The 16,339-nt window shown below is 42.3% G+C and overlaps 1 protein-coding gene across 6 annotated transcripts in view; it reads left to right on the top strand.

Annotated features, from left to right (window-relative positions):
* TOX3 (TOX high mobility group box family member 3) overlaps positions 1-15,639 on the top strand; it is a 109,296-nt gene extending 93,657 nt beyond the window's left edge. For 4 of the 6 annotated variants that reach the window (XM_058706360.1, XM_058706359.1, XM_058706356.1 and 1 more), the window contains exons 4-8: positions 3,614-3,883; positions 7,954-8,181; positions 9,737-9,817; positions 13,719-14,378; positions 14,663-15,639. In XM_058706360.1, coding sequence (XP_058562343.1) covers positions 3,614-3,883; positions 7,954-8,181; positions 9,737-9,817; positions 13,719-14,378; positions 14,663-14,716 — 1,293 coding nt within the window. In that variant the 3' untranslated portion in view covers positions 14,717-15,639. Of the gene's footprint in view, positions 1-3,613; positions 3,884-7,953; positions 8,182-9,736; positions 9,818-13,718 lie in introns of all 6 variants that reach the window. The other 2 variants (XM_058706358.1, XM_058706357.1) reach the window with 1 other exon arrangement.
* Positions 15,640-16,339: the final 700 nt, after the last annotated feature.

Here is a 16,339-nt window from a genome sequence, read left to right as displayed (position 1 = left end):
GTTATGTGGTTCAGGGGTTACTTGAAAGTATGTTAGAGGACCTTGGTGCGTTGTCCTATGGGAGATAAGAAAAATGGCGCCAGCATGTTTGGGGGTCTGAAGGCTATGTGGATGGCTCGAAGTTTTGGCAAGGCCTGGGCCCCACCACCAGTATGTTTCAGGAGTAGTTTTCTCTCTGTCCCCAAGGTAGAAATTTCTTGTTATTTCTCTCTCTCCCTCTCTCTTTCTTAAGTGAAATGTTACGAGCACTCTCAATTTATAAAATAAATGAATATAGACTGCTTTCATTAAAAGGGGGGTGATGGCAGTAGAGAGCCTGGGGCCCCATTCATTTCTTTCTGTCAACACATGTCGCCACTGTTGGGCCATGGCTCCCGAGAGCCCTGTTTTCCCATCAAGCTAGCTCAGTGACACTGCAGGTAGAATTTAGAAAGAGCTGATGAAGCCAAGAAAACTTACTTCTTGGCCTTCTGTTTGACCAGGAGCTCCATTTGAAAGGCAGGAGGTGTGGGATAAGTCAGTCAAATACCTGTATGTGCTGAATTTCATAGGCATTGGAGCAAAGCAAGTTCTCTGTTAGTGAGAAAGTTGTGTAAATCAGATCATCGTATTTCATGGTCACGCCAGTTAGCTGATTTATTATTTTACAGTCAGAATTGAGATACGCAATTTAAATGTAATCTGGAAGTTCCTTGTAAATGCTTAAAACATCTAGATTTAAATAAGTCTGAAAGGACTATTAAAGTGCATTCTGAAAGACCTATCTGGAGAGTAGAATTAAAAATAAGATCGCTTGGGTGCCAGGGTAGCTCAGTTGGTTAAGTGTCCGATTCTTGATTTCAGCTCAGGTCATGATCTCACAGTTTGTGGGAATGAGTTCTATGTTGGGCTCTGGACTGACTGTACAGAGCCTGCTTGGGATTCTGTCTCTCCCTCTCTCTGCCCCTACCCTGCTCACGCTGTCTCTCAAAATAAAATAATAAACTTGAAAAAAAAGAATAAGATGGGGCATCTGGGTGGCTCGGTCGGTTAAGTGTCTGACTCTTGGTTTTGGCTCAGGTCATGACCTCGTGGTTTGTGGGTTCGAGCCCCACGTGGGGCTCCACGCTGATAGTGCGAAGCCTGCTTGAGATTCTCTCTCTCTCTCTCTCTCTCTCTCTCGCCCCCCTCTCTGCCCCTCCCCTACTCATGTGTGTTCTGTCTTTCAAAATAAGTAATAAACTTTAAAAAAAGTTATAAATCAATAAATAAAAATTTTTTAAATGAAAAGAGTAAGATCACTCAGTTGTCACTAGTTGGAGGGTAGAAGCAAGCAATGGTGGAAATTGAGAAGAGCATGGGAGAGCAGGTAGACAGCTCAAATTTTTTAGGAGGAATATGGCTAAATGAGTGGTAGGATGCCAATCAAAAAAAAAAAAAAAAATTAGGACACACCGACACTGTAAAATCCACTTTTGTGATACACGTCTGCAGAGGGACACCTGCCAGTAAGTGGAATGTAATATTTCAGGGACAGCGGAAGAGGGTGTCGGTATTGTCAGTGAGACCAGGAGGAGTGGGATTGTTCTGGTACATGTGACACGTTTCTCCAGGATTCCCCAGCAGTTTAGGAACTCAGAAAGTATTAAGAAATGGGAAGCTTTTACATTTAAGATGAAACCCTAGCACTTAGCTCTACTGTTTAAACTACTCGTAGATCTTTTTAGCTTGTCCTCACTAGTGTGTTTTTTTCATTCATTTTGTTTTGTGTATTTATAAATGGAAACGTTTAAAATGCTCTTCTCTTCACCCTTCCAGTTCCTTCTCTTATAATGTGACCATTGTTAAAAGTTTAGATACTTCTTAAAAAAAAAAAAAAAGAGGGGACTATACACTATAATTATTTTACAACTTGCTTTTTCAACTTCTTTTTTTTTAATTTTTTTTTGTTAACATTTATTCATCTTTGAGAGACAGAGAGAAAGAGAGAGAGAGAGAGTGGGTGGAGGAGGAGCAGAGAGAGAGGGAGACACAGAATCTGAAGTAGGCTCCAGGCTCTGAGCTGTCAGCACAGAGCCCGATGCGGGACCCTAACTCACTGGCTGCGAGATCATGACCTGAGCCAAAGTCGGAAGTCGGATGCTTAACTGACTGAGCCACCCAGGCACCCCATCTTTTTCAATTTCTGTATCTTGGATATCCCTCTAGGTCAGTGGTTCTCAGATGGGAGAATTTTGCCCCTCGAGAGATAATGTCTGGAGGTATTTTTGATGGTCATGACTGGTCAGGAGAAGGAGAAGTTGCTTCTGGTATCTAGAAGAGGCCAGGGGTGCTATAAACATCCTACAGTGCAAAGGACAGCCTCATAACAAAGAATTATCTGCTCCAAGATGTCAATAGAGCCGAGATTGGAAACCCCATTCTAAGTCAATACACATAAATCTAATTCATTATTTTACAAAGCTTCGTAATACTTATGGGATGCTGGATCATCGTTCATTCAACTAGTTTTCTATTGATATTTGCGGCTTCTTATTTAGTGATGATTATATATTTGATATTTAGAAACGAAACGCTCCTATTTGGGTATTTACAACTCATCTGTTTCTTCAAAGAGCAAAAGTAAGTCTTCTCAGAGAGACTCAAAAGAGGAACAGTTAAGAATTCATAGGCTTCTGTATAAAATTAGATTCCGGGTCACTGTGAGTCGAGAGAAATTTGGTTTTGGTAAAAATCACAGACTCACACTAAATGACAAGTCTTCAAGTAAGTTGTTTAAAAGCAGGTCTTCATTTTTTGATTCTTCACAATTAAAAAAAGAAACAGCAGCAACAACCCTAAAGCCTTTTAAATGACTGCCCACAACAGAAGGGCTGCTCTTGAAGTCACTGCAGTAACTTTCAGAGAAGCTACTTCTGATGATCTCTGCTTCCTCCTCATATGTATTTTTAAAAATCCATTAGTATCTTAAATCATGGCGGGTTGAACGAAAGGTTTCAGAAGAAGAAAGTGATATCCAGTCCTAGAGATGTTGAATGACTTCCAGATGCCATTGACAATGGAATTCAGACTGGGAATGGCCCTCTGGTTAACCACAGAGGGTTTTATAGAAAGGGTGCCCTGAAGCAAACAGATGTTGGCTCTGTGCTTCCCTAAGCCCCTCCTCTCTGCTTGTCAAATGCATTCCTGGAAGGGTCAAGTGAAGACCAGATTCTCCCGCCCTTGTAGAGCTGGGTCTACGGGAATGGTACCAGAAGTATGTGTGAGAATGTTGGAAGACCCACCTGGTAAGCTGGGAAGGAGTGAAACCCCTGCTTCAACCCTTTCCTTCTTGCCTGTTTCCTCAATAAGAAGCCTGAGTTGGACGTTTATCCTTCTTTGCCAATAGGCTTTTATTATTATTTTTTAAAGCCATTTAGTGACAGTTCTAGAGTGAAATAGACTAGGCTGGATGATTTGGTCTTAGTGCTTTTGACCCTTCAACTTTGAGGCAAGAGTCCTTCTAGTTAATGAATGAATAGGGACCATCATCCTGGAATAGGTCAGACCTGTCTAAGGAACTGCTAACATTTTCAGCTTGTTGACATTTGGGAAAACGGAGAGCTCACCTCCTCGTTGTCTGTTGCCTTTTTAGGACCAGAGCCACACGCAAGTGCCCCAGTACCGTCAGGATCACTCCTTGATCATGAGGTCCATTGTCCACATGACTGATGCTGCTTGCTCTGGGATCATGCCTCCCACTCAGCTCACCACCATCAACCAGTCTCAGCTCAGCGCCCAGTTGGGGTTAAATTTGGGAGGCGCCAATATGCCTCACACGTCTCCTTCACCTCCAGCGAGCAAATCAGCGACACCCTCCCCTTCCAGCTCCATCAATGAAGAGGATGCTGATGAATCCAACAGAGTAAGTTGACTGCCTTAGTGTGTCATGTACCCAAGAATTTCAAATCACCTCATGCTCTGTCTTTGAATTTCATTCATGGTAGTTCCTGCCTTCTCTTTGTGGATTTGGCTAGCATGTAACTTTATGATGGTTTGATTTTTTTCCCCCCTCTTTTACTTACTCTTTTTTTTTTTTTTTTTTTTTTTTTTTGTGAAAAGTGTATTCGGCTGGAAATTGGGAGATCTGGCTTCTCCAACTGATTGTAAGGCATCGAACATGTCACTTAACTCATGTAGGCATGATTTTCCCGGTCTGCAGAAGGGAAGGCTTATACTAGATTCCCCAGGAATTCTATACTAAAGTGCTCTGGTTCTAAGTTAATGTCCATGTGGATAAGTTTCATCCAGTTAGTTGGCTGAGCCGCTGTCAAATTGGGGAACCTTGCACCTTGGATGATGTTTATCACTTAGTAAGTTCTAATTGTTGCACATCTCTGCTTTTGTCATGGAGAGTGATGCTCACATATGCATGGGTTGAAATAAAAACTTAGTTGCAGGTGGGACTTTTATGAATGCCTAGAAAGGTATTCTGTTTCATTAAAGTCACTTGTCCAAGATACACGATTACTCATTCTTTATTCATTATGTGTTGTATACCTACTCTGTGCTTTGCCTTGTACTTGGTTCTGGTGACATAAAGATTTATAAGAGAATTACTACCTCTGGGGCTCCCCACTGGGGACGAAAAGCAATGCTTAAAACTAGCTCCAGATGTGATTAGTGGTATAATTGATGTATCTGGTGTGCTAAGATTGTAATCGATTCTGCTTGGGAGAGTGATTTGAGGAAGACTTTATTGAGAAGGTGATATTTGAATTAGGTCTAAGAGGATACATAAAAGTTTGTGAGGCAGAAGAGAGAGGCCAGCATTCTGGTCGAAGGAGCAATGGAAGTACATGTCAATTTATGAGTGTCATGAACAGTTTGATATGGGGAGGAAAGACATAGGAATTGAAGAAAGCAGTAGCTGAAATGTGGAAGCCTTTCTCCTGCAGGTCGTTGAGAGCTGATTAATGATTTGCATAGAGGAATAGCAGAAGCAACTTTAGAAAGATGGCTTTGGCTGTATACAGAATGCGTTACAAAGGGAGGGACGGGAGGAAAGGAAACTAATCAGAAGATCTTTTTGTCATGAAGTGTTTCCTTTTAGCAAAGGAAGGAATGGACAGGAGGTACCAGATCCGTGAGACATATAAGAGGGAGAATCATAAAGTTTTGGTGATCCGCCGGGGTTTGAAGGAATGAAAGATAAATGGGGTTTTAATACGAGAGTTAGCATGGGTATCAGCAAATGAGAGAATCAGCCTAGAGAAAGAAGAATGTTACTTTTTCTCCCATGGAAAAGATGAGAGTTTGGCATGGTATGGGTCGAATTTGATGCACCCACATTTGAGCTAGAACTCAGTTCATTGGAGGGAGAACAACCGATTTGGGGACCATCACACGTAGATAGGAAGACGTGGAAGTAATCAGGATTTCTCAGAGTGCATAAGGAGCCCTGAGCATCATTTGTTTTTATTTTTAAGTAGCAAATGGAAAAAGAAGAGCTAGAGAAGGTAGAGAGTGATGAAGTAAGAGGGAAGCAAGGTTAGAATCTATTGCAGGGATTTAAAGGAGGGTTTGATCTGTCCTGACATCTTAGCACCCCACTGGATATGTTAGCACCCTACTGGACACAGATTGGGTGAATGGATGACCAGTCTCTGCTCACACTCAAAAGAACTTTCGTAAGGTAAAGTGAGAAACAGGGATGTGAATAAGGCACAGCTAGGTTACAACTGGCCATGACACAATTCAGATGGATTCCTTTCATTTCACTCACATTTCCACTGATTTGATACTCACTTTTGTACCACGCTGAAATTGTCATGGCTAAGGAGAACCTTATCTGTGACTCCTAGCTTACTCCATTTTAAGCAAGAGTCTAGGTTTTGTGTAAAGGCAAGGAATCCAATTTGTTCTCCTTTAAGCAACTGAGCCGAGAAAGAAAGATTAAAATTATCATTGATTGTGTCTCTTTTGGGGAAAACTATTTTCCCACCTTTCCCAACACTCTTCAGTCAATCACATGCAGGTTCCTGTAGGAGAATTAATTCTAAGATTTTATTTAAACTGCAAGATTCTGCATTTCAGGTTTATTCTTAAAAGGTAATGATGTTTAGGGCACGTCATGGTTATCCAAGGAAGATATCAAAGGTTGTCAACATTTGAATGCTACTTTACAGGAAGGGAGATTGAGCTCTTTGGGAAAGGTTGCCCTGGAAATCGCTTTCACCTTGCCACTGGTCAGGGCATTATTGCTGCAAACAGTGCCAAGTTTTCTTCCAAGAAACGAATATAGTTGTTGGACTCAATTAGAAAAATCTGTGGTATATGTATATATTTTTTTCCTTGGGGCCAAAGCAGTATTTTTTCACTGAAGGAAAACTTGGCTCCCACTGAAGCTCTAACCGAAAGGCATCTGACAGCCTTACAATAAGTTCAGATTCATTAACTAGAATTAAACAAGTCGCATTGATTCTGAGAATTTAAAAAAGAAAAAAGATTATTGAGAATCATTGCATTCAATATCTGAGTTATGAAAGATGGCATTTTGGAGAAGAGGTGAGATGTGGCCTCTGAAGTGGGTAAACTACTTGTATGAAGTACGGATGTTGTTCCCACTCAAGTAGCGTGTGTAATAGCCCCGCCGAGAAGCGGACTTGGGATACCCCAACACATTGAGGGTCCAGAGCGCTCAGAAACAAGGCACTAATCAGTTTCCTCCCTGAGAATTTCAGTAATTGGATGGCGTTCCAAATGACTGTCATGCAGAAAGTAATGATACTCTCGGAAAATTTGAATTTAGGATTCAAGACTCAAGGCCATTAAGAACCAATCTGTCAGCAACTTGAGTCTATCTCTGTTGATCTTCCCCACGACTGGCTTTTAAAACTGGTCTTGTCAAACATTTCAGCATTCTTGATGAAGTTAACGGCAAAATGATCTTCAGTATAGTCCTATTATAATCTAGGGGGATAAAACAAGGCTGATGTATCTTTTCTCCTGCTTCTCTGATAAGGATACTTTACGATCACTGACGTTAGATAATGGTAGCAGCAGGTGACTCTGGAGCTCATTGGTATATCAATGTAGGGAGCTATACCCATGTCATGTCTGTGGTTTTGCTCTCAGAGAGTTTGTATGATAAGTATGTGTAAAGTATTTACTGTCTCTATGGCAGGATTCTTCTGGGCAGAGTTAGTCACCATATATCATAACTCTTATCAGTCTTCTTTGTAGCCTGGGTGATTTTAAGTATCATTTAGTGCTCTCATACTGGTTTTTAGTTCAGTGAAGAATACCAATTTCCTTTCTATCTCCAGTTAAAGGAGTTTTGACATTTTTTATGTTTCTTATTATCCTATTCTTCAGAAAGTTTTAATTGCTTAAAGAAATAAAGACGACCTTTCTTTTATTGTGCAAGCTTAGGGATTGTAGCTACTTTCCACTGGCGTTTCTGGAGACCCATTAGCCAAGTAACATTCTGGTAAGATAAAACTTGAAGCTTCAAAAAATCGATTCAGACTGATCATATATATGGCAGGTGACTATGGCAAGGGACCTCATTTCAAATATCTGAATATGATCCACATCCTGAATTATTATTTAGATTTACTTCTAATACCTCTGAAAATGTAAAATATTTTATGCGTACACATGTAATGCACACACACATACACACACACATATGCACACACTTCATTGCCTGGTATAATGTTCTGTTTTTCATTACTCATAATTGCTATTTAGAGCATATGTTGTGAATGTATTGAAGATACTTCTGGGTCTCATTAATCAATGTTCTAAATGCTAATCTCTGCTGTCCAGTTAACTCTAAGAAAACTTACCCCTCCCCTGCTTTTGCCGGTGATTCATCCGTTGATGAATCTGCTTAACAAAACCTTAAAAGAACAATTGTGGCTCTGGTTAGGTCTTGCTGCCTTCTCTGCGAGTACATTCTAGGCAGTGAATTTTCTTCCTGCTTTGCAGGCCATTGGAGAGAAAAGAGCTGCTCCAGATTCTGGCAAGAAGCCCAAGACTCCAAAGAAAAAGAAAAAGAAAGATCCCAATGAGCCCCAGAAGCCAGTGTCAGCATATGCCCTGTTTTTCAGAGACACACAGGCCGCAATTAAAGGTCAAAACCCCAATGCAACCTTCGGAGAGGTCTCGAAAATCGTTGCATCTATGTGGGACAGCCTTGGAGAAGAACAAAAGCAGGTGAGGCAGAGATCCATCATGACCATAAAATCAAGAAGTTACCAGAGTATTTCTTACATCTTCTCTGAGTGAATGTTCGCTTAATACGACTGTTTCCTATGAAGGCCTTTCTAAGCTGTGGAATTTAGAGACGCAGTTGTGTAAATCTAAGCCGCTCCCCAGGTATATGGATTTCTTGGTCCCCCTTAAGGGTTCGTGTTGGGAACCCATTCAGTGGAGAAATGGGGGAAATTCACGCAGTATCCTGCAAGCATAAACTTTTGATGATCATCGTTTCACGTTAGATAATGTGGTATTTGCCCCCTTGGTTCAGAAAGGGCACTACAAACCCATCAGGACCATCCCGCTTGCCTTTTCTCTGATATCTTCCCCAACCTTTGTGCTGTCCCGGTGGGTTTCCAAACTTTGAGGCCGCCTCTGCGAGTCTCAGTACTGTCCCCGGGCATTCAAAATTTTATTCCAAGTTCATTTGAAAGCTTGGCTGTATGAGATGTATTGAGAGATTACCAAGCCGGTGGGAGATACTTCCTTTGGGGCCTCACCTCCTATGCTTCCCTTGAGGCTCCTCCACACAAAGGGAAGTAAGAATGGCTTCCCCGCACCTCGCATGAAACTCCAGTGACCATTAATGGGATTTCACGTTATGTGTGCTCAGATGACCAGACCTCCCTTAGGAATAAAATGGAATAGCCATTTCGGGCACGAGGAGTGCCAAGGCCTCGCGTTTTCTTTTACGAATCATGACCTCATTCCTACTCGCTGGTGACTCTGGGATGGTGCAGCTATAGAATTTGCCCATTTGCGGTGAGCTTATTGTTGTAGGTGGCGCACTGATTTTCTGTCCCGGAAACGTAATCCTCAGGGACTGCCAAAGCTGCTGCGTCTTTTACCTCTGGAGAAAAAGGCAGTTGCACTTGGGTCTAACACACTACCATCAGATACCGTTAAGAAAAGGAAGAGCAAATCATGGGATCTGTTTATGTAACTCGTTGGCCTCACTAATGGAAATTTACCACCTTTTAACTATTTCTGCGTTGCTTTTTGTTTTTTTTCCTTCAGAAGAAAACCGCTAGTTCCATCTTTTTCTCTTACGTCTTCGCACACCGTACCTGTTGTTGGTGGTATTTTAATCTTCTTACTTGGTGCAGGTTAGACGTGTGTCAGGGCGAAAGAAGACACTGATGGAGAAACTCGTGATTTCCTGTGATTTGAACGATTGGTAGCAAATTTTGCTCTTTTTGCTATACCCCATCCGCTGCCTTAATGCGAGGCCCTCAGCTGGCTCTCTCAAGGCATCTAGGCCACAACCTGAAATCTTTTTTTCTCATTTATCATCGTAAACATCCAAATTGTGCTCCTGTGAGGATGGCAGGGTTTTGTTTTCGTGTGTGTGTGTGTGTGTGTGTGTGTGTGTGTGTGTGTTTTCACGTTTAAAAACCAAAGCCACTGAAACCAGCTTTCTCTGTGAGTTATGTTGTGACCCAATTTGTGCGGCCGTTCTTTTATGGCTGAGAATTTGTAGGCTAACGGTGATGCTAATTGTGTCTTTTAATAGGTTTATAAAAGGAAAACGGAAGCTGCCAAAAAAGAATACCTGAAGGCCTTGGCTGCGTACAGGGCCAGCCTCGTTTCTAAGGTAAACCCGTGCAGGAACGGCCAGTCTCTGAGTTACAGTGTTGAAAACAGCCCAGTGCACTGAACACATACAGGCAGCTCCCCTTAACAGTTGGTAAAAAAAAAAAAAAAAAAAAAAAGGCGTCTTGAACAATTCATTAGCTTATTTGTTCCCATTGGAGATTACCTCAGTGATGGCATGAAAAATAGGAGTTCAGTTAAACCGCTGCATCTCAATTGTTTCCAGAAGCTTCACTTTATGTGTGTTGAGACTGTTTAACAAAACACAAAAATTAAAGACCGATCTCGAATAGCCTCTCGTTTTTGCTTTTTGTCAGGGACTGGGATCGGTGTCCGTGTCCTCCATTTAAACTGGGCGGTATTTTGGTCAGGCGGTTTGGGACATCCCATCATAAATTCTCGAGTGCTTCTATTATTGTCCTAGGGGATGTTGCAATTTGACCAAACTGTCCCACATCATATACATAAATAAACCTCACGACTTTTTAAAATAAAATTAGGCTCCAAATACTTAAAAAAAAAAAAGGACGTGTATATGTATTTTACATAGAGGAGCAAATGGGCCCTGATGTATTATAAAATGCACCAGTATCCCAAAGCAAATGTCACTCTGGATTATTATTACCTTGATCCAAAAGGAGTGTGAGCTATTACGTTATATTTTAACATTTAATTAACTTTGTCTTTAGCCTCTCAAGAATTTTGAGAGGCTTTGGGGAGAATAATTTGAACTAATGTTTTTGCTCTTGATATATTTCGTCTGGCAATCAGGGCTTCATTTCCATTGTCATGCTTGTTGCCAGAAGTACCACACGAGGCTGCAGGGCATGGTGGGTGTTGCTGGCAAAGCCATTTCAAAAGGGGCTACTTCCGGGGCACCTGGGTGGCTCAGTCGGTTAAGTGTCCAACTCTTGGGTTTTACTCAGGTGATCTTGAGGTTCGTGAGTTCGAGCCCCGTGTCAGGCTGCAGAGCCTGCCTGGGATTCTCTCTCCTCGTCTCTCTCTGCCCCTCCCCTGCTGGCTCGCTTTCTCTCTCTCTCTCAAAATAAACAAACTTTAAAAAAAAATGTGAAAAGGGCTTCATTCCTTTTTTCTCTTCTTCCCCTGAGTTGTTTCTTCTTTATATTAAGATCCACTAGCAGCAGCAACTCAAATCAGATCAAGAGGGGTCCCCCTTGTTTAGCTGTCCGCTGTTGGGACAACTTCCACGTCATTAGAAAGAGAATACAAACATTCATGAGGTCAATAGTGAGACCTTTTTCTGAGACACTGGAAGACACACATTAAAAGATGTACCAGTTCTGGACTCAGATTTGCCTACTGGCAGAACACAGCCGAATGTGTAGGCTACTGATGTTAAGAATGGAGGTATAGTTGGCTAATTAGATAGAGTGACCCGGCTAGAGGAGCAGTGCACATGTACTTCCTAAGTGGATCATTTATTCATTCATTTACCCAGAAGCAGGCATAGGTGATCTTTGTGTATTAGAGCATGAATAATTGACCACACGTGGATTTCAGCCAAGAGGCAGTATCTCAAAAGACATCCAGAAAATAGCAACCATGATTGGGCTCATCGAGTCTGTGACTGATGTGGAAGGGATACCATAAAAGTTATACATCGGGGACTACAGTCACGATTCAGAAGTATGTCAGAATAAAGCTTAGTGAGTCCCCCAAACCAACAGGATGGAATTTAAAAAGAATAAATATAAAGCAGTGTTTGTTTGGGGTATTTGGGTTTTTGTTTTTGTTTTTGTTTTTTTTTTCACTAAGTTAGTGCAGTTTGAGAGCATCCTTAATTTATATTCAGAGTTCTGGCAGGTATCTAAAATAGTCCGTGAAGTAGAAGTTCAGAATAATTTCAGTCCGAACCAAAAGTGTAAAATAGCTTCTAATGATATGATCTCACAGGAAATAGTATCTAATTGTACAGCATGGTGATCAGACCACATCTGAAGTATCGGTTCCATTTTGGAATCCACAATTTAAAGGGGCATGGTAACCAACCAACAAAAGTTAATAGAAGCTTAATATTAAAACACAGGGAGTAAACCTGGCAGGCAAGCAAGAACTCTTTCCACTCGCCCACCATTTCTCTTCACCAGTACGGTGGTGTCTTAAAGGCACACTGGTGTGATTGGCCAGGTGTCTAAATACAGACTTCCCTTGCAGTTTCATCCTTAAGACTAGCTGGGTGATTTTTAAATATTAGAATATATAAGAATTGTTTTCCTGTTTATATGTGGAACACTGTGTGTATTCTACCTTATGGGTGATTTAATAGTTTTTTAAAGATGATTAATGAGTCTTTGCAGGCTTCTTCTTACCTGAGGACTTTAGAACGTGAACCTCCAGTAGGCATGTGACCCACCAGGCTTCCGTAAAAAATCGGAGAGCTGTCCACTGATAGCTGGTGTGTCGCCATGATGATGTGTTCAAACATAATCCATCAACAATGGCCTCTCCTCCATTGAGTGACTGTCAACATAAGATCACCATTCATAAGATCCTTCTGCTAGTAGAGTTTATAAATGGGAGTAATAAAAAGCTGGAAGTAAACATGCAGTATCATTGAAGAGTGGATGCCAGCTTGATGCCTCCAAGGTGCTCCCACTCTCCCCTTCCAAAAACACCTAATTTTGTGAAGAACAAGAGAAGAAAGTAGTAAGAGCAATCACTTCAATCACGGTTACATTAGTAAAAGAATTTATCTTTGTGGAGGTGATTACGTATTTTTAGTGCAAAATGTAATAGCCTCTCTCCTTGTTGAGCCTCAGATCAGATCAGTTGTTTATCTTATGACAGGTTATTCAGACACCCGAGTGTTGAACGTTCTCCCCTGACCTAGGACTCCTGTGATAAATTCTGGAAATCTTTGAAGATATTGGGTAAACTAAAACATCTCTTAAGCCATAAAATACTTGCATTTAGTATCTCTAAGGAATTCAGTGACATTCCTCCTATATTCAAGTGAGCATTGTCATACACCGCCTGGAAGTGTAGGGCTTTGACATTTTCTAGTAGTAGTTTCCTGGTAATATTTGTTAATTAATAAAAAATAGCTAACATTTACTAAAGGCGTCCCCTGTGCCACGCGCTATTCTAAATGCTTGACAACATAGGAATTAATTTAATTCTCACAACCTCTACATAAGGTAAATACCATAACACCCCGTTTTATAGGTAAGGAAACTGAGGAACAGGTGGGTGAATTAACTTGCCCAGAGTCACGAAGCTGCCAAGTAGTGGGGCACAATTTGAACTCCCCGGCAGTCTATTGTCTTTTCAGTATGAGTCCTAGTGATGAGGGTTAGCTCAGGCTTCACTGCTGGAGGTATGTCGTTTCTTGAACATGTGTATCAGTTATCTTTTGCTACCTTGTGCTGCGTAACACCCAGCCACAAAGCCCAGTGACTCGAAAAGACAAGCATGTGTCTCAGGGGGCGCCAGTGAACTGGCTGGTTCTTCAATCCAGGCCTGACTGGGCAGGATCCACCAGTCCTGCTCATTGGTCTGCAGTCGGCAGGGGGGTTGGACCTGGCTGGGGCTCGTTCACGGACAAGGCAGTTGGCTGGCTGGCTGGCTTTTGAGTGGTGACTGGGCCCTGTGCCCCTTGTCATGCACATGGTGATGGCAGATGCCTAGAGAGGGTACAAGGCCAGCCCGATTCAAGGGGTAAGGAATTTGACTCTACCTTTTGGGGGCGGGGGGGGGGGGCGGCAGGGGGAGCTGAAAAGTCAAAGGACAGGAAAATGGAGTCCAGGGAAGAAAAATGGTGGTCACTTTTTTTTTTTTTTTTTTTTTTTTTTAACCAATTTGCAGTACTTAAAAAAAACCAGTTGACTGTTTTAAATTCTTGGGTATTTCAATATCTGGGGATTTTCTCCCCCCGAATGCAGGCTGCGGCCGAATCCGCAGAAGCCCAGACCATTCGCTCCGTTCAGCAGACCCTGGCGTCCACCAATCTGACAGCCTCGCTCCTTCTCAACCCTCCGCTGTCGCAGCACGGGGCCGTACCCGCCTCACCTCAGACTCTCCAGCAGTCGCTCCCCAGGTCCATCGCCCCCAAGCCCCTAACCATGAGACTCCCCATGAACCAGATCGTCACGTCGGTCACCATCGCCGCCAACGTGCCCTCGAACATTGGGGCCCCGCTGGTAAGCCCCATGGGGACGGCCCTGGTGGGCTCGGCGTCCTCCGCCCAGGGGAGCCCTTCCGCGCACACCCAGCAGCAGCACCTGCAGAGGCAGCAGCAGCAGCTCCAGCAGCACCAAATGCAGCAGCAGCTCCAGCAGCAGATGCGGCAGCAGCATTTCCAGCACCACCTGCAGCAGCACCTGCAGCAGCAGCTCAGCCAGCAGCAGCTGCAGCGGCAGCTCCAGCAGCAGCTCCAGCTGCAGCAGCACCTGCAGCACCCGCCTCAGCCCTCTCCTCGGCAGCCCTCCCCGGTCACCTCCCAGATGACGTCCCCCATCCCCGCCGTCGGGAGCCCGCAGCCCGCCTCTCAGCAGCCCCAGTCACAGATACAGTCTCAGCCACAGACTCCGGTGTTGCCCCAGGTCAGTATTTTCTGAAGGCGCCCGCGGCAGGCGCGCGCGCGCGCGCGCGCGCACGCGCGGAGGCGCGTGGCGGAGGAGGGTAACCCGAACGCGGCCGAAGCTTGTAAGTGGCGGTCGGTTATGCAGAAACGTGTCACAGATCACATGGTCCTCTCAAGTGTCTATTAGATAGGCAATAAGAACACAGTGTAGCCGAGTATCACCTTCTAGCTGACTGGAAATCACTTTGTTTTTAAACAAGAAAAGCTGTGCTCTTTTATGTGATGCCTTTTTTATTTATTCAGGCCATACCTACAATATGTGAATCAAACCGTTTAATGAATCCTGGGACGTACTGAGGACTCTAAACTGGCCTCTCTGAGTCATAGAAAACGGCCTTATTTCTCCAGAAGTGAATAAACCGCACTTCCAGGCTATTTGAACTTCCGGAGCCCTAAAAATAAAAAGCACAGTGGTAATTACCTGACATAGGAAGATCCAGTTTCATACAAACATTTGTATGACGTGAATAGTTGATGGCATTTTTTTGTCATGAAAAAAAAGATAATGTAAATCACAGACTTTTGCCAAAGCTCTTATTTTTTTTTCCTAAATCTCTCCAGAAAAAAAAAAAAAAAAACAAGTGATTAGATTCAATTATTGACTTATTTCCACTTTTTTAACCCATGACTTCTCCAAATCAAACCACAGTATATGTTGTAACGATATCTATGGCCACTGTTAGCCCATTATGTTCATCCCAATTAGAAGAAAAGAATGTGAATATTATATTCTGTGTTTTGAGTGACAAGTTTCGAAAATAAAAACACTGTATTTTTAAAAGGGAAATGCACTTAAATGAAAACAGTTATTACAAAAGTTAAGATTTAAAAAAAAATGCAAGAGTTTTTATTATGATGTAATACCGGTAGAATATTTAAAAGGCGCACCACATCTGAATAATCAATGTAAATATTTTCTTTCAGAGTTGTAAGTTTTCATATCATGTGTTGTAAAGTTTTCATACATGAGGCTTTAACGTAAACACTGGTGACATAAACCATTCATTGCTACGTTGCTTATTGTGTTTTTATGCTGTTTTATACTTTTTTATGAGTTATGATAGCAGCGATTAAGTTGTTTGTATTTTGCTTAACTAAAACAAAAAATGCTTTTATCTTGCTATAGAATAAACACATTTCAGTAAAAACTGTGGACTGTATTTTGATGCAACAACCAGGAAAATGTTCACTTTTCAAATAAAATGATATGTCAAATTTCACTTTCGGTTCCTTGAATACGTATACGATGGGAAAACAGGCCACATACCAACTTTTCTTGAGCCAACGCATCATACTCTGTTTTCAATCGGAAATCGGATACTCATTGCAAAGAATTCGGGTTGCGTGGCCCACACCCAGGACCTCTTAAAAAATGGAAAATATTTTTTTTAACGATCCTTTTGTTAAGATGCAAGTGACAGGTAAGTATAGGGGAAAAGGCAATTGTCTTCTCTTTGGGGCCAGAACTTGCCGGCAGTGTGTTGGTACTGCTGGTAAAAGGAGTGGCGAATGCTGATTCTTAAGCCAAAATAATTATTTCAGTGCTCATTTCTTCCCCCCTTTTCTTGCTCTGTAGTGGCTCCTCTTTGAGAACAGTGTGACCACTATCCCCAGTTGTCTTGCATGATTAATTACAGCATCTGTCCTGTCAGAAGCTATAATGAAGAGGTCTTGATAAAAATTGCAAATTACCACTGGCAACAGTCTTAAACTGTTTATGATAAAATGAAAATTAAAAACAGCAAGTGTCAGCCCTGACCAGAATCCTAATCTAGGAAACATGAGGGTGTGAGTAGGGTGTCCGTAGCTCCCGTGCACAAGACATTCAGACATAATGGAATATGGATTCCTCAAAGTTGTTGTTGTATTTTCAAAGAATATTTACTGTATGTTGTGGGCTATGAATAATGAATTCAGCTT

This window comes from Neofelis nebulosa, chromosome 17, assembly GCF_028018385.1.
Source record: "Neofelis nebulosa isolate mNeoNeb1 chromosome 17, mNeoNeb1.pri, whole genome shotgun sequence".
In the NCBI taxonomy this organism is placed as follows: Eukaryota; Metazoa; Chordata; class Mammalia; order Carnivora; family Felidae; genus Neofelis; species Neofelis nebulosa.
This window is presented reverse-complemented; position numbering and strand designations above follow the sequence as displayed.